Below are 19,706 nucleotides of genomic sequence, written 5' to 3'. Positions count from 1 at the left end.
GATGACATATTTTCCTGTCGGCCACCGTAACTTTTGTTTGTTGCAATTCGTAACCTCTCCACTAGATGCCGCTAAAAATCACACACTGCACCTTTAAGAGAATTAGCTTGAATATTAGGATCAATAGGTACCAGTACATTTAATCTCTATTAAAAACACTTAAAGGAAACATACAAGGAAAGTTGAAGTTGTGTTCATTAACCAAATCAATCATGTGTTTTTATCATATTTAATAGGAAAAATCTCATTACGCATCATGACAAGCAGGAGGACGTGGAGAAAATGAAAATCAATGAACCGACTGAAGACCACTGAGATTTGTGTAGTTTCAATCCTTTTACCAAATTTATAATACAGACTGATGTTCTGTTGCTTAGTCTCATGTTCATGTTGCAAGACAGTAAATGTGCACAAGAATGAAAGAACAATTCTAAAGTTCTTTGAAAATATTTTTTATTAGGTAAAAATATTTTTTATAAGATTTACAAATTTTTCCAGTGCAATGTAATAATTAGATATTTTCTAAATAAGATTAAATGGAGTTGTGAATGAATACACTGAAATTGTGAATCTGTGGAAGAGATGTGAAAGAGAAAAACAGATGAGTTGAGAGAGAGAGAGAGAGAGAGAGAGAGAGAGAGAGAGAGAGAGAGAGAGAGATACTGTGTGTGTGTGTGGGGACTGTTTAGTAAGAATTCATTTTTAAGATGCCAGTGGCCATTTCTGATTATCAATTAGAATACATGCATATGCAATTACATTTGCATATAAATGAACCTTCACAACTTACAATTTTATAGAAAGAAAAAAAAACCCACTTCAGTACCAAATTAAAAAAGAGCTTTTTCTTTATGACTTAATGCTCACTTGGGATTTCATTCTCTGCATTTTCTTTCTCGTATATGTAACAGCCCACCTTTCCAATGTTCACACCTTTTGGTCCAAAAAGGTACCCATAGCAGGGCACATGGCAGTATGGGCTGCCCTCATGCTGCAGAAAATAGAGAAAATAATAGAGTATTATTAGGGAGTCCGAATTAATGAAGAATTAATGATTACATTATGGTAAATATTCTACAAATATTACACAATCAACATTATATATAAGAACTCAACTATTGATCACATAACTTTGAGTTACATTCCAGCGTTAGCTACTACTTAAATTTTGAATATGAATTTAATATGAAATAATATAAACTTTAAAAAATTGAACACACTTTAGTTGAAGCAGTAGGCTGAACAATGCGTTTATGAGTACCTCTGCATGACCACCAGGGGTCAGTGTTTTCTTGCACCTCACACAGCGAAGGCAAGGCCTGTGCCAGTTGCGACCCAGTGACATCACCTTCTCAGCTGCAGCATTAGACCATGACATCACCACATTACATCATATCAATCTATCACAGCGCTGTTTTTAACGAGTATACATTAAAAACAAAATAAGATATGTACATTTTATAAAAAAAGAAAACAAATATTATAAAAAATTATTTACAATTTGTAATATTTTTTATTTTAAATATACATATTATTTTATACATCAAATTATATATCTGAAATGAATGTAATAAATAAAAAATAATATATAATTTTAAATAAAATTTGTAAGTGCCACTTTGTGTTTGAGACAAAAAATGTATGACTAGAAAGAACCAAAAAGTTCAAATGTTGCACAAGTATCTACCATAAATCAAACATTCTTGCTGTTTCCTTTTAAATAGACTTAAAATCTCAGAATGGTCAGACAGAACGCTTGCACACGTACAGTATTTACCACAGAAGCACAAAACCACACACGCACTCACGTTTCCATTTTTTATGGGGACATTCCCTAGACAATGACTTTCATACTGTACAAAAGTGAATATTTTATACCCTAACGCTAAACCTAAACCTACCAATCACAGAAAACTCTGCATTTTTACATTTTTAGAATATTTAATTTCGTATGATTTATAAGCTGTTTTCTTCATGGGGACCAACAACTACTGGTATTACGTAGGGAATACCAGGAAACACTCACTTCCAAATACTCACACACACCACAGACATTCCTGAAAGTTCTCAAATGTCTGAAAAGTCATAGTTTTGATTCACTGGACTCACCGAAATATACTGCCTTTCCACAGCCAGGACATGAATAAGTTTCTCCAGCAAACATTCGTGTAGGAGCATTGGAAGCTATAAATGAAAAGCAAACACTTTATGGTTCTGTATACATACTTGTTTAAACTTTTATTTTCGTATATGTATGTTAAAATTTTAATATAGTTGGAGGACTGCTTTGTTGCTTTTGAATGCCAGATCCAAATCTGTTCTGTATGATCCATCTTTGATAAGGATCTTTAAATCAACACTTCTCTCTCACATCAAAGATGACAGACTGTTACCAGTTTTAGATCCTAATGTCTTCTCCTGTGTTATATTTAACAAAGTGAACCCATGGTGCTTGGCTCACAGGAAACACGTTACATTCTGAGACATTTCTCCAGACGTTTCCACGGCAGTCCTTAAAACCCTCCCCTTACATTCCTGCAACGTCCCGCCTGTCGCAAAACACCTATTAAGGGGAAATATTTCAGGAAAGGAGCCAATCAACTAAAGCCATTAAAATTCCACTGCATAAAATCCCAAGGGGGTCACTTCAGAAAAAAATCCTCCCACCCCTCCATTACAACACACACACACATTTAAGTATTTCTATCTCCCTCTCAGTGTGGGAATCTCTGTGTGTGTGTCTCTCTCTGTGTGTGTGTGTGTGTGTGTGTGTGTGTGTGTGTGTGTGTGTGTGTGTGTGTGTGTGTGTGTGTGTGTGTGTGTGTGTGTGTGTGTGTGTGTGTGTGTGTGTGTGTGTGTGTGTGTGTGTTAAAAAGTGCTGAGGAAGTGTTAACATATAAAGGAATGTGTGGAACAATGCAGCTTGGAAGAGTGTGTCTATATATACAGTGGCTAAAAATAGCATATGGACACTTAAGTCACACTTAACCATGTCTGAATGTTATTTCATTACAAGACAAAATATCAAACCAAGTGGGATTTACAGTCAAATGACGCTAAAACTTTTCTCAGAAATAACTTCACTTTTATGAGCCATTTCCCTCACTTTTAACCAATTAATGTCAAGATTTTAGTAGATGTATAAAGTCGGTTTCCCTCAAGTTGATGTCCTAGGAGAGTAGCCACATTATCTAATGACATATTACACTAACGTTTGACAACCGAAAAGTGTTCAAATACTTGTTTTAATTTTTGACAGTATATTACAGGAACTATTTTAGCCTCAGTGTAAAAGAATAAATAATAAAAACTTCAATAGGGAAACCAGGAAAAAATATTTACAAAATTGATACACATAATAAAACAACAAAACTATAATAATAGTTAATAATAGAGATATAATAATCACAATGAGATATGAATTTAAAAGAGCGACATTGTTTTTCGCAATTGATCTCACAAAGTGAATTTTTTCTTCTTTTAAACCATTTCATAATTAATTTTTTCATGTTTCTCTTTTATTCTAACCTTTTTTCGCAGTTGTCAATAATCGTTTTGTAATATGTTTGCTTAAAAAGAGTGTTTGTGATGCAAAAATCTCAGTTCGCTTCTGTACACATGGTGTAGAAGTTTTGAGTTTGTCACTACCTTGCATTTTTCAGGAGTTAATTTGGATGTAGAATACGGTTGGGTGTCACTCCTGTAAAATAATGAACTGTGCGTTTACAGAAGAGGATTAAGCGCTCACAGGTGAGTTGACAGCCAAATTTAGCTGCAGTGTGTAAGTGGCCATTGAGATCCCAGTTCCGGATTCTTTGATGAATAGAATTTTCAAAATAACAGTATTCATTCATTTAAAATCGATATCTTCTGTAGCATTATAAATGTCTTTACTGTCACATTTGATTTATTGAATGCATCCTTACGGAATAAAAGTATTAATTAAAAAAAACAAAAAATGAAATAATAATATATTACTGACTTAAAACTTTTGAACAGTAGTGTCTAAATTACCTTTGGGTTGATTATAGTTGATCTGTGAGTTGGTCCAAGGTGTGGTGGGTGCTCCGTCTGAAGGGCTGTTAAATGATTTGTCAACCGGTGTTTGAGGAGGCGTGTCATATATGTAAGACCCCGCCCCTCCGATATTTACACCTACCAAAGAGAGGGCAGAGCAGTGAGTACCATTCCATTAGTATGTGAGTGAGTGTTTGTGGTTGATAAAGCCCATATCTAAGTGTTCAGAATCTCCTAATGCAGATAGCATTACACAAAAGCCAAAAATAACCTGTTCAGATCCTGATAAAATGTATCTCTTCCAAATTACACAATCACTTGGATACGATAATACGAACTGAAACAAGCATATTCTAAAGTCAGGACGTGCATTAACAAGCTATACAATAAAACCTAGCATCTTACCGAATAGATAGAGCGACAGACAGACAGACAGACACACACAATCTTTGTGGGGATTCCCCATAGATGTAATGGTTTTTATACAGTCCAAACTGTATATTTTGTCCCCTTACACTAACCCAACCCCTAAACCTACCAATCACACAAAACTTTCTGCATTTTTACATTTTCAAGAAAACTAATTCTGTATGATTTATAACCTCAATTAATGTCCCCACAGTGACACGAGTCCATGTGGAAATCCCCACCTGGATATAAAAATACGCCACGCACACGCACACACACACACACACACACACACACACGCACACACACACACACACACACACACACACACACACACACACACACACACACACACACACACACACACACACACACACACACACACACACACACACACACACACACACACGCACATGCACACACACACACGCCATTCTTGTCTGTTTGACTCTCTTATGATGTCACAGAATCTGCTTTAACTCTTCTGATGTCTGAAGTGTTTAGGTAGACAGGGTGACATTTTTTTTTTAGTACACTATGCAATTTTTGGCCCTCTATTGTTAAAAAACAAAACTGCATGCATTTTGCAGAAGAACATTGTTTTGGCTGTGCTTTGGCCCAGTGTGACTGTATAGCAGAATATGTTTCTTTCTCATAACTTCAAAAGAGAGAGAGAGATTATTCAACTGCTCAAAAAACATTCACTACTGAGCTTAAGAGATATAACCAGTTTGGATGGAAAGGATCTCAAGCTGACAGACACTACAGTAGCTACACCCATTAATAGACACGGTACCTGCTTGAAAATAAATTCCAGCACAGCTTCATACACTGTTCGTTTGTTGGCCAGAGGAGAGCTGGCCCCCGACTGAGCCTGGTTTCTCCCAAGTTTTTTTTAAAATCTATTCTGTCACCTGATGGAGTTTGGGTTCCTTACAACTGTTGCTATGTTGGGGACACAACAATATTATTGATCTGACTTCATTGACACTATTGTATGAGAACTGAACTGAGTTGGATGATGACATCACGGTTTTCTCCAGAGCTGCTGAATAGATAAATAAACTAAATTAATAACTAATGACTTTTACAACAGAAATTAATCAACATTGAACTTACTTAAGCTGGACAATGACACCATTTTCTTCTAGAGCTGCTGTACAGCCGAAAGAAACGTTGTTGATTATTTTCCTGTTTTCACTATAAAGCTGTTTTAAAACAATCTGTACTGTAAAAAGCGTTAGGCTATCTGAATAAAGATGACTTGACAGCGCTACAACAACCATAATGAAATTGCCCTTCAAAATAGACAATGCTTTACAATGAACTCTGTTAGAGAGCTACACATGGCAATGTATTCATTCAATAAAATGCCTTACTTGTTCAGTATAAAATCATCGCATTACTTTTACAACATTTCAAATCCCTCAGTTCTCGCCATCTCCTTAAGCCAAACCAATATTGATTCTTGTTTTATTACGAGCTCTGTTGTGTTCTCTTTTTGCCAGCAGACTCTCCTCTGTTCGTGGTCTTTTTAAAACGGGTGATTATCCGGAGGTTCGAGATTTAGTTGCTTCATCTCAACCTTTCTCACTCGTTGGGCCAACTAACCTATGCCATTCACATACCATACGCGACAAAGTAGCAGGAGCAACTTTTCGCCATCTACGGATATAATCTGCTGGTCCAACCTGGAAGACCTGCTTTAATCTGGCTTAAATCAACAAGAAAGTAGCAGATATTAAGGGAACGTTTACACAACAACGATTTACTAAAAACAGAAAAAGTTTTCCTACGCGATTTTTGCATACAGGTGACAACGTAGTCAAAACGATCGCCGTTCACACGGATCCACAAAAATGACTAAAAGCAGGCCAGTTATTGGCGATGTCAATGTAAATGTAAATGAACGGCCAAAATGCATAAAACGTTTTCAGTGGAGTTGTGTAAATGGCCCCTTAAAGTGCCACTGAAGTGCTTTGAAATGCGCAGCATTATTCAATGTGTTGACGTAATTTACACTGAGGCCCCATACACACTACTGCGTTTTAGTTTAGAAACGGAGAATTAAAACGAATACGATCTCCGTCCACACCAGCGTTTTAGCTGCGTATTAGAACTGATCTCCGTCCACATGAAAACGACTGAAAACGTGGATCACGTCACCATTCACCTACACTGGGCATGCACGTGCCGGTGTAAACAGGAAACGGATTGACTATTCCTCAGATTTCGCTGAGGTTGATAAGTGCCGATCTGGACAATCAAAAGTTTTCGCACCATTCTTCAGGAACTACAACTTCATTGATAAAATTATCCCACCATGCGCTGGTTCTTCACGGCTTAACTCAAAACCGACGCTCCATGTACGGTCGATACCGCCGCTGCACACGGGAACTGTCACAGATCGCTGGAATAATAGCTTGCCTCCGGCGCATGTAGGCAGTTATAGCATTGTGAAATGCAGAATTTACTTTCACTAACGTAACTGGTAGTCCAGGCTGTTGTTGTGCGTTTTCTTCCATTGTATGACATCCAATCAGAGAGCCGAGCATGAGCCTCTGCGTCATCGTTTCTAAAGTCCTCCGTTTTGACCCGTCTATACTAAAACACCCTCCGGAGATTCAAAACGCAAAACGGGGTAGGCAGCGTTTCTAAACTTGTCCGTTTTAGGTCTTCGTTTTTGCAGTTTTAGTGTGGACGGGAGGTGAAAACGTAGCAAAAGGTCTGCGATTCTAAACTAAAACGTAGTAGTGTGGATGGGGCCTGAAAGAGGAAGACAGGGTGGGACATATCGAACACCTTCTCTCTTTTTTTAAAATAGCCAATAGCGTTTTGTTTATATTACAGCTCGGCCAGAGCCATTGAGCTTGTTAAAGCTGAAGTTTCTTGAGACGTTCACGTGACATTTGTAAGAATTGATAAATTAGGAAATTCCAGACAGTCTGTTTCGGGGGTGACCAGACACTGAGAGGACAAAAGGACCTCTCTGGAGATTACCATTTGAACTGGCCTTCATGCACCATTGAGACGAAAGTCTCACCTCCGAACCAACTTCATCTACATCTCCCCTCACCCCCACCTGAATGCACCCAAGAAAATGTAGTTTTAATGTGAATGATTATCACAGAGTATTTTCATGTTTAGTATTATTTAAAATGTCACAGTGCGACTGGTACAAATGTCCTATTTCCAAATAAGTAAACCCAAAAGGTAATAAAGTTCTTAGGAAGTTAAGAAATATCTTCCACACCCTCCAATACTGGAGGGTGTGTCTTTGAGTTAACACCTTCGACCATTTGACTGAATGCTAATTTTCCACTGCTAGCAAATGGTGACTTACAGGTAAATTTCCACTGTGAATGATGTTTAGATTTGAAATGAGGTCTGGGTATATAATGAAACGCAGCGAGAGCTCAGGGCCTTTTCTGTACTTCAGATCGGTCCGTGAGGCTGAGAGGAAGACCTCTCAGCCTCATGTATTTCTTAAAGTCGGGTTTGCATCTTCTCTCTATTCCAGAGCATTTGATGTTTTGTATTGATTATCTTTGAATTGATTATGAAATTGGCATGATACATTTACCTGACATAATAAATTGTTACATTTGATTATTTTAACTGACTCTGACATTGTTTTCATTGAAGAGTTAAACGGAATAGTCAAACATTCGCTCACTTTTAGTGAGGCACAGATATTATTAAAACCTTTCATTTATGGAGTCAGATGAAGTAACGAGTAAATACATATGAGAAAATGTATTGCATTTAACCAAAAATACTTTGCCACGAGAAAAGACAGTAACACGCAGAGACCTTCACCTGTATTATTGGAAACCCTCATTGGACCAATAAACAGGCTTACACATTCATACGCCCCAATGGAAAGCATATTTAGACTGTCTGAATTGTTCAGTAGTAAATAGGAAATGTGTGAACAAGTGACTGATTTCAACTGCAGCTTCAGCGTCTATTTGGGGGTGGGACACTGTAGATTCTAGAGAGCATTTGTTTGGACAGAAAATCTGATGAGAAGCTGAAGTGCAGAGTGATGTCATCAAAATCATTAATCATATTGACAGAAGTGAGAGACTGCACGTTTTGAATGTTTATATCTACTAAATGCTAATTTTGTCATTGTTTTGGAGAACATTAGCTTATAGACAACAGCCTATTCATACTAAAAGCCAAAAAACTTCAACTTTGATTTCATGGGGACTTTAAATGATAGTTCACCCAGAAAACAAACCAAAACTGAATCATCATTAACTGTTGTTGTTGCAAACCTGTAAGACTTTATGATATTTTTGAGGATCTCTTCAAGTGATGTTAAGCTCCAAAAGGGAGAAAAAGTACCAAAAAAGCTGGTCAACCTCTGCTGAAATGAGGGTAAAAAAACGACCTCTCTGTTCTCTCTCACACACACACACACACACACACACACACACACACACACACACACACACACACACACACACACACACACACACACACACACACACACACACACACACACACACACACACACACACACACACACACACACAAACAAACGATTAGGTTTCTAGCTGGTTTCTAATGGTGAGTGAATGGTCTTTGGTTGGAAGGTTATTCTAAAAAAGTCACTGAGAGTCAGATGTCTCAAAATGAGCCCTGATTCAAACCTTTATTTCCTGTACATGAACACAGAGAGCAGCTAGAACAAAAGATCCAAATACCCATTAAATACCTGTTACCACCTAAATTCTTACATAGCTTTGTATGAAGATGAAAATACACTATATTTCAAATTTAATGTCTCACATTTTTACACGTACGCACAAAACACCTTACAAACTCCACATACAATTTATTGTACATACCTTTTGGTCCAAAGAGAGTTCCGTAGCAAGGTTTATGACAGTAAGGCAATCCATCATGCTGATAGAGAAAAACAGAGAATATCTTTATTAGTCCTTGCTTACACATTAATATGCTTACACATATTTAGTTTACTACCAATAATAATAATTGTTTCTATAAAAACATGTATTTGCAAATTAAATTTAAATTTGTGCCAGACACTCTTCTACTAAAACCTACATTTTCCAGCAAAATAATATTTTCAGTAGTGTGTGTGGGAGACAGAATGAAAGAGAGAAAGAGGCTTGTGTTGTGCTGGATTCATTAGAGGTCATTGTTTATCCTTCTGTTCCTTCCTGCTCCTCCCAGACTGCATAAAAAGACCCAGTCAGGCTCAAATCAGACTGAAATTCAAGCCCACACACACACACACACACACACACACACACACACACACACACACACACACACACACACACACACACACGCACACACACACACGCACACACACGCACACACACGCACCATTAATTCTGAAATAACATGCTAAACTGAGCAAACAGATATTTACTTATTTTTATTACCATCTTAATCAGGCATATTATATATATATATATATATATATATATATATATATATATATATATATATATATATATATATTAAACCTTTCATTCATAAACCTTTCATATACAGGTCCTTCTCAAAAAATTAGCATATTGTGATAAAATTCATTATTTTCCATAATGTAATGATAAAAATTAAACTTTCATATATTTTAGATTCATTGCACACCAACTGAAATATTTCAGGTCTTTTATTGTTTTAATACTGATGATTTTGGCATACAGCTCATGAAAACCCAAAATTCCTATCTCAAAAAATTAGCATATCATGAAAAGGGTCTCTAAACGAGCTATTAACCTAATCATCTGAATCAACTAATTAACTCTAAACACCTGCAAAAGATTCCTGAGGCTTTTAAAAACTCCCAGCCTGTTTCATTACTCAAAACCGCAATCATGGGTAAGACTGCCGACCTGACTGCTGTCCAGAAGGCCATCATTGACACATCATTGAAGGCCAACATCATCAAGACACAGAAAGACATTTCTGAACAAATAGGCTGTTCCCAGAGTGCTGTATCAAGGCACCTCAGTGGGAAGTCTGTGGGAAGGAAAAAGTGTGGCAAAAAACGCTGCACAACGAGAAGAGGTGACCGGACCCTGAGGAAGATTGTGGAGAAGGACCGATTCCAGACCTTGGGGGACCTGCAGAAGCAGTGGACTGAGTCTGGAGTAGAAACATCCAGAGCCACCGTGCACAGGCGTGTGCAGGAAATGGGCTACAGGTGCCGCATTACCCAGGTCAAGCCACTTTTGAACCAGAAACAGCGGCAGAAGCGCCTGACCTGGGCTACAGAGAAGCAGCACTGGACTTCAGGCATTTTGGCATTTCCTTCTCCCCAGTCTTCCTCCAGACTCTGGCACCTTGATTTACGAATGACATGCAAAATTTGCTTTCATCCGAAAAAAATACTTTGGACCACTGAGCAACAGTCCAGGTCAGGCGATTCTGCCACTGTTTCTGGTTCAAAAGTGGCTTGACCTGGGTAATGCGGCACCTGTAGCCCATTTCCTGCACACGCCTGTGCACGGTGGCTCTGGATGTTTCTACTCCAGACTCAGTCCACTGCTTCCGCTGGTCCCCCAAGGTCTGGAATCGGTCCTTCTCCACAATCTTCCTCAGGGTCCGGTCACCTCTTCTCGTTGTGCAGCGTTTTTTGCCACACTTTTTCCTTCCCACAGACTTCCCACTGAGGTGCCTTGATACAGCACTCTGGGAACAGCCTATTTGTTCAGAAATTTCTTTCTGTGTCTTACCCTCTTGCTTGAGGGTGTCAATGATGGCCTTCTGGACAGCAGTCAGGTCAGCAGTCTTACCCATGATTGCGGTTTTGAGTAATGAAACAGGCTGGGAGTTTTTAAAAGCCTCAGGAATCTTTTGCAAGTGTTTAGAGTTAATTAGTTGATTCAGATGATTAGGTTAATAGCTCGTTTAGAGACCCTTTTCATGATATGCTAATTTTTTGAGATAGGAATTTTGGGTTTTCATGAGCTGTATGCCAAAATCATCAGTATTAAAACAATAAAAGACCTGAAATATTTCAGTTGGTGTGCAATGAATCTAAAATATATGAAAGTTTAATTTTTATCATTACATTATGGAAAATAATGAACTTTATCACAATATGCTAATTTTTTGAGAAGGACCTGTATATATATTAAAAGCACATCTCAGTGTCTCTGTTGTGACAAGCTAAAAATACAGTTTGCGTTCCCACTGAGAGCCATTTCCCAAAGAATAGAGTTAGGAAAAAAAGGCAGTCGACACCTGCAGAGAGTGCCAACAACACAACCTCCAGCTGTTTTGAACACAATAAGAGAAAAAGAGCACACACAGTTCTCAAAAGAAGGGGAAACAATAACTATAATAGAAGAGTAACGAGACTAAATATATCTTTCAGTAAGACAATGAAGAGCTTTTTGTCCATCCATTTTTATCAACACAAATGAAAAAGCAATAGAAAAGAAAAAAACCCTCCTCCAGTCCAAACTCACCTTATAATTAAACTAAAGCTGTCTGTGACTGTTGTGTTTGTGTGCGTGCAAGCGTAAGCGTGATGCAAGAGAGAGAAGGGGGGAGAAGGAAGAAAGGAAGAGAAGCAGAAAAGCAGACAATTGTTTTCTGATTTGAATGAACACTATCTTTGTCCCTACATTGTCCTTGTAATAGTTCTGGTAAAGACCCACAGTAACACTGTGAGGGAGAGAAAGTGCATAGGCTTCAGATACCTACATGTTCAGTAAAGTTATTTGAAATGTAGCAGCTGTACCGGACTGAGCATACATTTGAAAATTACAGATTACTGCCATTTCTCCATGAATTTATTATGATTTACATTTCCTGTAAGAGGCAAGTAGTAGGCTAGTACAGCCCAAGAATAAAAGAATTTGTTTCGCTTCCTGTTAACAGTCAGTCATTCTTCACCCTGCTGTGTCTGTCAATCTCTTTTCTGTTCATACTGTTAAAAAAAAAAAAAAAAGACAGAATAAAGCAAAATCAAATGCTTTTAGTAAGGAGTACCGAGGATATTTATTCCTTATCCTTTTCGTTCTTAGCTATTTTGATGTTTAGGGTTCAAATGAGTATGGGAATGGCTTTATGTAACCGTTTCAAGAAAACAAACATGCTACATTTTTTCCATTCAATTTTAAATAGATAAATAGTAAATGTAATTGTAATCTCTCCCTGACAGTCAGAGAGCATTCCAGACAGATCCAATGAGGCTACTATAAATACTGATCATCTGTGCTTACAGTCATTGTAAGACTTTCAATTCCTCCATAAACGTCTACTCCTGATGAGTGACAAGTCTACGGGTGGAGTGTAGACTTACAGAGGGATGGATGAACAATCATTTAACCCAAACAGGGACAAAAGACAACTCAGATCACTGAACTAGAAAATGTCTCCTAATGTATCAGACAAGACCATCGAACATGTCAGGACAATAAGAAGGAGAGAGAAAAGAAGAAAGGAAGAAGAAAGTACAGTGAGGGGCACTGAAATAGGCAAGCACATGGATGACCTAGAATCAGTGTCAGCCCAATGGAATGAGCTTTTTTAGAGTCGGTTGTGTGATCTCCTGCTAAACTATGACATGGAGGTTGTGCAAGCCTGAAACTCTACAGACCAACATACATACAGACCAAGAAGTAGGACATCCAAAATCCCGTGTATCTGTCATCAGGGATCATGTCTGTGCTGTCTGATCAAAGGAGAAGGAAGGAAGGAAAGAAAGAAAGAAAGAAAGAAAGAAAGAACCTAAAGTTCTTTAGGGTTCTTTTTTAAGACGGAAAGAAAGAAAGAAAGAAAGAAAGATAAAGGGTTAGTTCACTCAAAAATGAAAATTCTGTCAGTAATTACTCACCCTCATGTTGATCCAACCCGTAAGACAACATTAAGACAAATTAAGATATTTTTGATGAAATCTGAGAGCTGTCTTACTCCTTCATAGGCTTCTATGTAATTTCATTCTGCCGGCCCAGAAAAGTTAGTAAAAACATTGTTAAAATAGTCCAAGTGACTACAGTGGCTCAACCATAAGTTTATCAAGCTACGAGAATACTTGTGCGCAAAAACCCCCCAAAAATAACTACTTTATTCTACTATTCATTCTCTTCTGTGTGGGCCTCTGACGTGAGCACGAGAACGCCACGACGCATGCGCAACAACTGAGAAGATGATGCTCACGATCATTTGATGGGAAAGTGTGAAAGGGAAGCCATTCATTTTGCTGCATTGGTAGGGAACTTTTACGTTTTCTCATTGGTTTCTCACGATTCGGACTTCCAGGAAATGCACACTATAGAACTATTTTAAACACTACATCGAGACCCATCTGTGTCATATTCTCAGTTCTCGCGCATGCGTCGTGGCGCTCTCGTCGACTCACGTCAGAGGCCTAGACAGAAGAAAATGAATTGTTGAATAAAGTCGTTATTTTGGGGTTTTTTTGTGCACAAAAATTATTCTCGTCGCTAGATAAACTTAAGGTTGAGCCACTGTAGTCACTTGGACTATTTTAACTATGTTTTTACAGACTTTTCTGGGCCGGCAGATGAAATTACATAGAAGCCTATGAAGGAGTGAGACAGCTCTCAGATTTCATCCAAAATATCTTAATTTGTGTTCTGAAGATGAACTAAAGTCTTACGGGGTTGGAACAACATGAGGGTTAGTAATTATTGTACTGACAGATTTTTCATTTTTGGGTGAACTAACCCTTTAATGGCATCTCAGCCTGCAGTATCAACTTTAGTTCTGCTTACCTCTGCATGGCCTCCAGGAGACAGAATCTTACTACATCGTTCACATTTCAGACAGAAGCGGTGCCAGTTTTTCCCCACAGAGCTCACTTTCTCAGCTAGAACAGGGAGAGAGTGTAATGTGTTATCTGAACAGTGTATGATACCGTATATATAACTGAGGGTAACAGCTTTAACTGCAATGATGTATATCTACATTACACACAATTAATAAGATCACAATCGTCCTGTAGTGATATATTTCTATGTTTGGCCACATTACAGCTCAGTCAAATGACATTGTTCTTTCTAAGTGAGTGTTTTTTGGCCAAAAACACTGCTAAGTCGACTTGACTAGATGTCAATAGTCAAAAGCCTGAAGAAGAAGAAGTTGATCACGGTTTCCGCAAATATATTAAGCGGAAACTTTTTTCAACATTGATAATAAGAAATGTTTCTTGAGCACCAAATCAGCATATTTGAATTAAATAATTAATCAAAATATAAAGTTATTTTTAAATTGTACAAATATTTCACAATATAACTATTTTACTCTATTTTTGATCAAATAAAAGCAACCAAGTGAGCATAAGAGAAATCTTTCAAAAAAATCTTCTGACCCCAAATTTTTCAATGGTAGTGTACTTAAAGTTCTCCTGTGGTAAAAATCAAGCTTTTAAATGTTGTTTATATGTCAATCTGGTGTTTTTAATATGCTTTAAGACAAACCATGTTCAAATTCATAAGTCATCACCATTGCTGAGTATTTTCTCCTTAAAACTGCAGTGAACCAAAGACAGTCTCAAAAACGCGGTTTGAAATCACTGCTGTTTCTGATGTCACCAACTGTAACCAATCACGACAACGAGTGGATCTCTGAGCTGGTGAGAGTGAGTGGAGGTGGGGCTAATTTGCATAATCATAGAACCGCATACTAAATGAGGCAAGTGTGTAGAGTTACATTCAAGTCATGACGGAATCTTTTTTTTTTTTTCATTTTGGTGATCAAAGGTGAGTTTACAAAAATATAATTATTGACTACAGCAGGTCTTTAAAATCTTTATTTATATAACTTTTATAATTACTGTTACTATAAATTCATAGTTCTTTTCAGGTGTGCCCAGCTCAGCAAAGGCTGAAATGCAGCTTAACACAACAACTACAATTGTGTGCGTGTTTGAGCATTTATATCTGTCGAGATATCAATAAACAGTACTTACAAGATCTCTGAAAAAAGACTTTCCACACAAAATACTAATTCTAATGGGTGGGGTCTGTGTGTGTTTGCAGCTGAACAATGCAGCATCAAAGGAGAGGAAGTACAAACTGGACCATCTGAAGAAAAGCTCCAAAGAGAGATCCTGTTACAACGCAAACCCTGCTGAGTCAGATCTGCTCCTATCAATAGGATGTTGAAAAGTGCATCTCATCTCTGACCTTCTGATCTTCACAAGCAGTTATTGTGCATAATCAAAATGAACAAGCATTTAACTGATATTTCAAAAGAAACTAAGCAATGAAAAAGTAGAAACACTACCATTTAAAAGTTTGGGGTCAGTTAGATTTTTTTTTTTTTTTACTTAATACTTTAAACGTCCTTTTAAACTTTCTATTTATTAATAAATCTTTAAAAATGGTTTCACATAAATATTAAGCAGCACAACAATTTTCAACATTCATAGTAATAATAAATGTTTCTTGAGCAGCAAAATCAGCATATTAGAATGATTTCTGAAGGATCATGTGACTGGAGAAATGGCTGATGAAAATTCAGCAATGCCATCAGAGGAATAAATAATATTTTAAAGAGTATTTCAATTGAAAACAGTTATTTTGAATTTTAATATTATTTCACAATATTACTGTTTTTACTGTATTTTTGATTATATATATGCAGCCTCTTAAGGACCCGAAACACAAAACTGCTTGAGTCGGTTCTCTCATTTGTCTATCAACTCCGAAATTTAACATAACTACAAAAAAAAAAAAAAATCAATAGTTTGCTATGAGCAAATACACAGTAAACAGCCATGGACTTTGGAGCACAGGAATGAGAAATACAAGTGATTTAGAGAAAGACACACGTCAGCATTCCACAAAAAATTTAAATAAATAAAAGCATATCTTTTATATCTTCAGCCATCTTAAAAATAAAGGTTCTATATTGGCATTGATGGTTCAATGGAGAACCTTTAACATCCATTGAACCTTTCAATTCCACCTTTCAAAGAGTGCTTTTCACAACACATATCGTTTCAAAGCAGCACAGCACAACGTGAATAGCTCCAGATAGAACGTCACAGGTTGCCATCTCGTAATTACGGTTACTATATGGTGTGAACGCAACATTTTAAGTTTCTGAGACTTTCACAGAAGATATACATACATTTTTAATATGTAGACCATTTCCATTATTGATTGCTATCAGAATGTGAAGAGAATTTAAACCAAAATAACAAAACTGCCTATCCTATACTTTTAAGATTAAGATTGCTCTTCACACTAAGAAAAAAGGTTTTTAGAAACTGTTGACTGAAAGATTCTTTGGGGAAACAAAAATGGTTCTTCTATGGCTTCGCTGCGAAAACATCTGACATTTTTAAGATTGTAGTGATAAAATACCAAGCGAAAGAGTTATAATATGATACAAAAAACATTTGTCAGGTTGACATTGTGCATTGTGCATATGGAGGACTAAACCCACCATCGCAGAACCTTACACACTAACCAGCGAACATTCCTAGGGTCTGTCTTTCTCACACACACATTCCACCACACAAAACTAGTCAGGTCAAACAGAGAGCACACCGAGTCAGACATTTTCAGAAGTCTAGGCTCAATGGGGATATCAAATCATCAAGCTGACATCTCGTCTTCTGCGCAGCCAGAAAGACAGTTACTCCATCCGCTAACCTGCAACAGTAGCACAACGGATCCTCTCACTTTGTTCAAGAGTCCCTTGCCAAATTCTTACATAACACTGTCACCCAATTCTCTTTGCATTGGCTAAAGCATTTACTAACCCTGTGACTACTGGATTTCGGGACAGAATACTAAACAGGAGCATATAACGTGACAAAAACGGGACAGACTAGAGAACATCCTCCAATGCGGTTGTGGGAGCGTCTGGGTCACTTGTGCTTGACCTATTAATAACAATACTTAGTTCTGCACAGGCTGCAAGATTAGACAACTTCTTGAGACTGACAGTTTGGGGTCCAATATATCTCTATGCCGTATGTGGGAAAATTTATAATAACAATTTTGAAATTAACCTATTATTTTACCCTACATCTTTTCCTCAGACCAAGTTAAAACTACTAGACATTAATTTAACCGTTTACAAAGCAGACACATAATGTTAGGGGCTGAAGTACTGACGTGCACAGGTAATAATATTAGTAGGCTATATGAAATACATTGCATTTATTCACATAAATCCCAAACAGACGAAGAACAACAATGAAGCAGGCTACTTATAAAACATAATTCGTTATAAGTAGTTACACACACACACACACACACACACACACACACACACACACACACACACACACACACATCATAAAGTATCTATCCGATGCTACACCATGAAATATTTGGAACTATAAAACTGGATATGAGGTCTTCAATATCACAAAAAGAAAACATAGCCAAAGTGTTCAATTCCCACTGCTTTTAACCCAATGACTCCAAAACCAATAAATACACTTTCCAAACACTTGTTATGTAACTCTGCCAAGATTTGCAGAAGTTTATTCCTTAAAAAAAAAAGACTTTGACCTTTCAGAACATAATTTAAATGCCCTGCAATTTGAGTCAATTAACTTTAGTCCAATCCAATGATATGATAACAATGAAATGAACTTGGCTTAGACTTCTGCTAACTTAAATAATAATTCTAGTGGAAAACTCTCACCGAAAAACACAGTCTTATCGCATCTTGGACAAATGGACGTCATTCTCTAGAAGAGTCTTTTTGCCACGCAGGTTCTGGTCTGTTCGTCTCGGTTCTGTCTGTCTCTCAGCGCCTCTGCACACTGTGTGCAACTGCAACACAAGTCGCGCCGCGGCGTTTATTTAACTTTAAAAAGCCTCGGTGCTTGTCTCATGAATAATGAATAAGTTGCGTGACGTTCAGACGACCAGTAAATTGATTTACTGAAAGCAAGCTAATCCTACTATGGCGAAGGAAGACTTGTAAATATTAATTAGGAAACGTGACTGTACGCTCCATAGACTGTAAGGTACGCTCCAAGGTTACCAAGCAACGTTAGCTTGACCTCATTAATATTCATTGCCTTCGCCATAGTAGGATCCGTTATTTCCATGGTTATTTCGCCTAGAGCTGCGTGGCACCGTTACACCACGCCCCCTGCTTGACCAATGAGATATGTTTCTTACTCGTCAATCAAAACAAAAACGTACAAAGCTTTTTATTCCCGAATAGTTTCTTTTCAAAAATTAAAAAGGTGTTATAAGTCTATTAATTTTTTTTTCGTATGAATTCCTGGGATTACCATTAAAAACAGTATATAAGAGTTATGTCTCAAAAAATTATATTCGTTAGGAGTTCGTTAATATTCGTTACAAAATACGATAGGAGTCTTAATGTGTGTTTTTTTAAATTCTATTTTCATCATCTCGATAAAGGTTTCATACTGCCTCCTGGTGTTTTAAATCAAAACAGCACTGATAGAACTGGCAGAGCTTTTAATTTGAAAAGATTTTTTAACAACTTAAAATTAAACAAGATTTTGAACCTGGCTTTATCTACTGGTCAGATTTCTTTCACGGAAATATGTGCAAAATAGTGCACATTTTATTGGATAGTGCATATAGTGCATCATTTGCAAATGATGCACTATCCAATTAAATGTGCACTATTTTGCACATATGAAATCTGACCAGTAGATAAAGCCAGGTTCAAAATCTTGTTTAATTTTAAGTTGTTAAAAAATCTTTTTAAATGATTTGCACATTTAATGGGATAGTGCATCATTTGCATATTTAAACATAACATTTCAAAAAAACTTGGCAAATAAAGCGTTTGTTTTAATGAAATGTGATTAACCAACTGGGAAAGGTTGGTAATATCTATTAAAATGTTTACTTTACCATATTCACCTGTGCTGTCTTGATACATTATGAGGTTCTTTATAAAATGAACCACATTAAAACACACGTTGTTTCAAACGTGTGTATTTCTTTCTTCTATGGAATACAAAAGGATATATTAAAGGCAAAATGTTATGGGCCGACAACCTCGGGCAACATTCACTTTCATTGCATCTTTTTATTTTTCATACAATGAATGGTGCCATTCTGTGAAAGGCTGTCATTCCACCTAACATCTCCTTTTGTGTTCCACCAAACAAAGAAAGACACGTGTTTGGAACATCACAAGGATAAATAAATAATGACAGAATCTTAATTTATGGATGGACTCTGTTGAATCAAAACTTTGTTATGCTAGTGTCTACTAGACCAGAAAGCCTTTCCAGTGCTCTCGTTCATTCTTCTGACTGTTTACTGTAAAGATATTGTATATTAGTACAGTCTAAACAGATG

General features: G+C 37.1%; 2 protein-coding genes across 4 annotated transcripts in view; one reads left to right on the top strand and one right to left on the bottom strand.

Annotated features, from left to right (window-relative positions):
* The window catches only part of LOC143747002 (solute carrier family 22 member 7-like), a 39,610-nt gene extending 24,022 nt beyond the window's left edge, over positions 1 to 15,588 (top strand). For 2 of the 3 annotated variants that reach the window (XM_077239403.1, XM_077239402.1), the window contains exon 10: positions 237 to 452. In XM_077239403.1, coding sequence (XP_077095518.1) covers positions 237 to 315 — 79 coding nt within the window. In that variant the 3' untranslated portion in view covers positions 316 to 452. Of the gene's footprint in view, positions 1 to 236; positions 453 to 15,425 lie in introns of those variants that run through there. The other variant, XM_077239404.1, reaches the window with a different exon arrangement.
* crip3 (cysteine-rich protein 3) lies at positions 440 to 18,250 on the bottom strand. Its single transcript, XM_077239406.1, has 7 exons — positions 18,055 to 18,250; positions 14,160 to 14,254; positions 9,285 to 9,342; positions 4,015 to 4,155; positions 2,110 to 2,184; positions 1,262 to 1,356; positions 440 to 991 (listed from the first exon to the last, which is right to left on the bottom strand). Exons 1-7 carry the CDS (start codon positions 18,095 to 18,097, stop codon positions 857 to 859), a joined length of 642 nt encoding a protein of 213 aa, XP_077095521.1. The 5' UTR covers positions 18,098 to 18,250; the 3' UTR covers positions 440 to 856.
* Positions 18,251 to 19,706: the final 1,456 nt, after the last annotated feature.

Source organism: Siphateles boraxobius, unplaced genomic scaffold (assembly GCF_051911475.1).
Source record: "Siphateles boraxobius isolate OS27281-9 unplaced genomic scaffold, OSU_SipBor_1 22, whole genome shotgun sequence".
Taxonomy (NCBI): domain Eukaryota; kingdom Metazoa; phylum Chordata; class Actinopteri; order Cypriniformes; family Leuciscidae; genus Siphateles; species Siphateles boraxobius.
This window is presented reverse-complemented; position numbering and strand designations above follow the sequence as displayed.

Excerpts from the sequence above, each read along its gene's own strand:
- crip3 (XM_077239406.1), bottom strand. The coding sequence starts at position 18,097 with ATGACGTCCATTTGTCCAAGATGCGATAAGACTGTGTTTTTCG. Across the intron at positions 9,343-14,159 it reads CTCCTGGAGGCCATGCAGAG|CATGATGGATTGCCTTACTG; the intron begins GTAAGCAGAACT and ends TTTCTCTATCAG. Across the intron at positions 2,185-4,014 it reads CAACTATAATCAACCCAAAG|CTTCCAATGCTCCTACACGA; the intron begins GTAATTTAGACA and ends TTTCATTTATAG.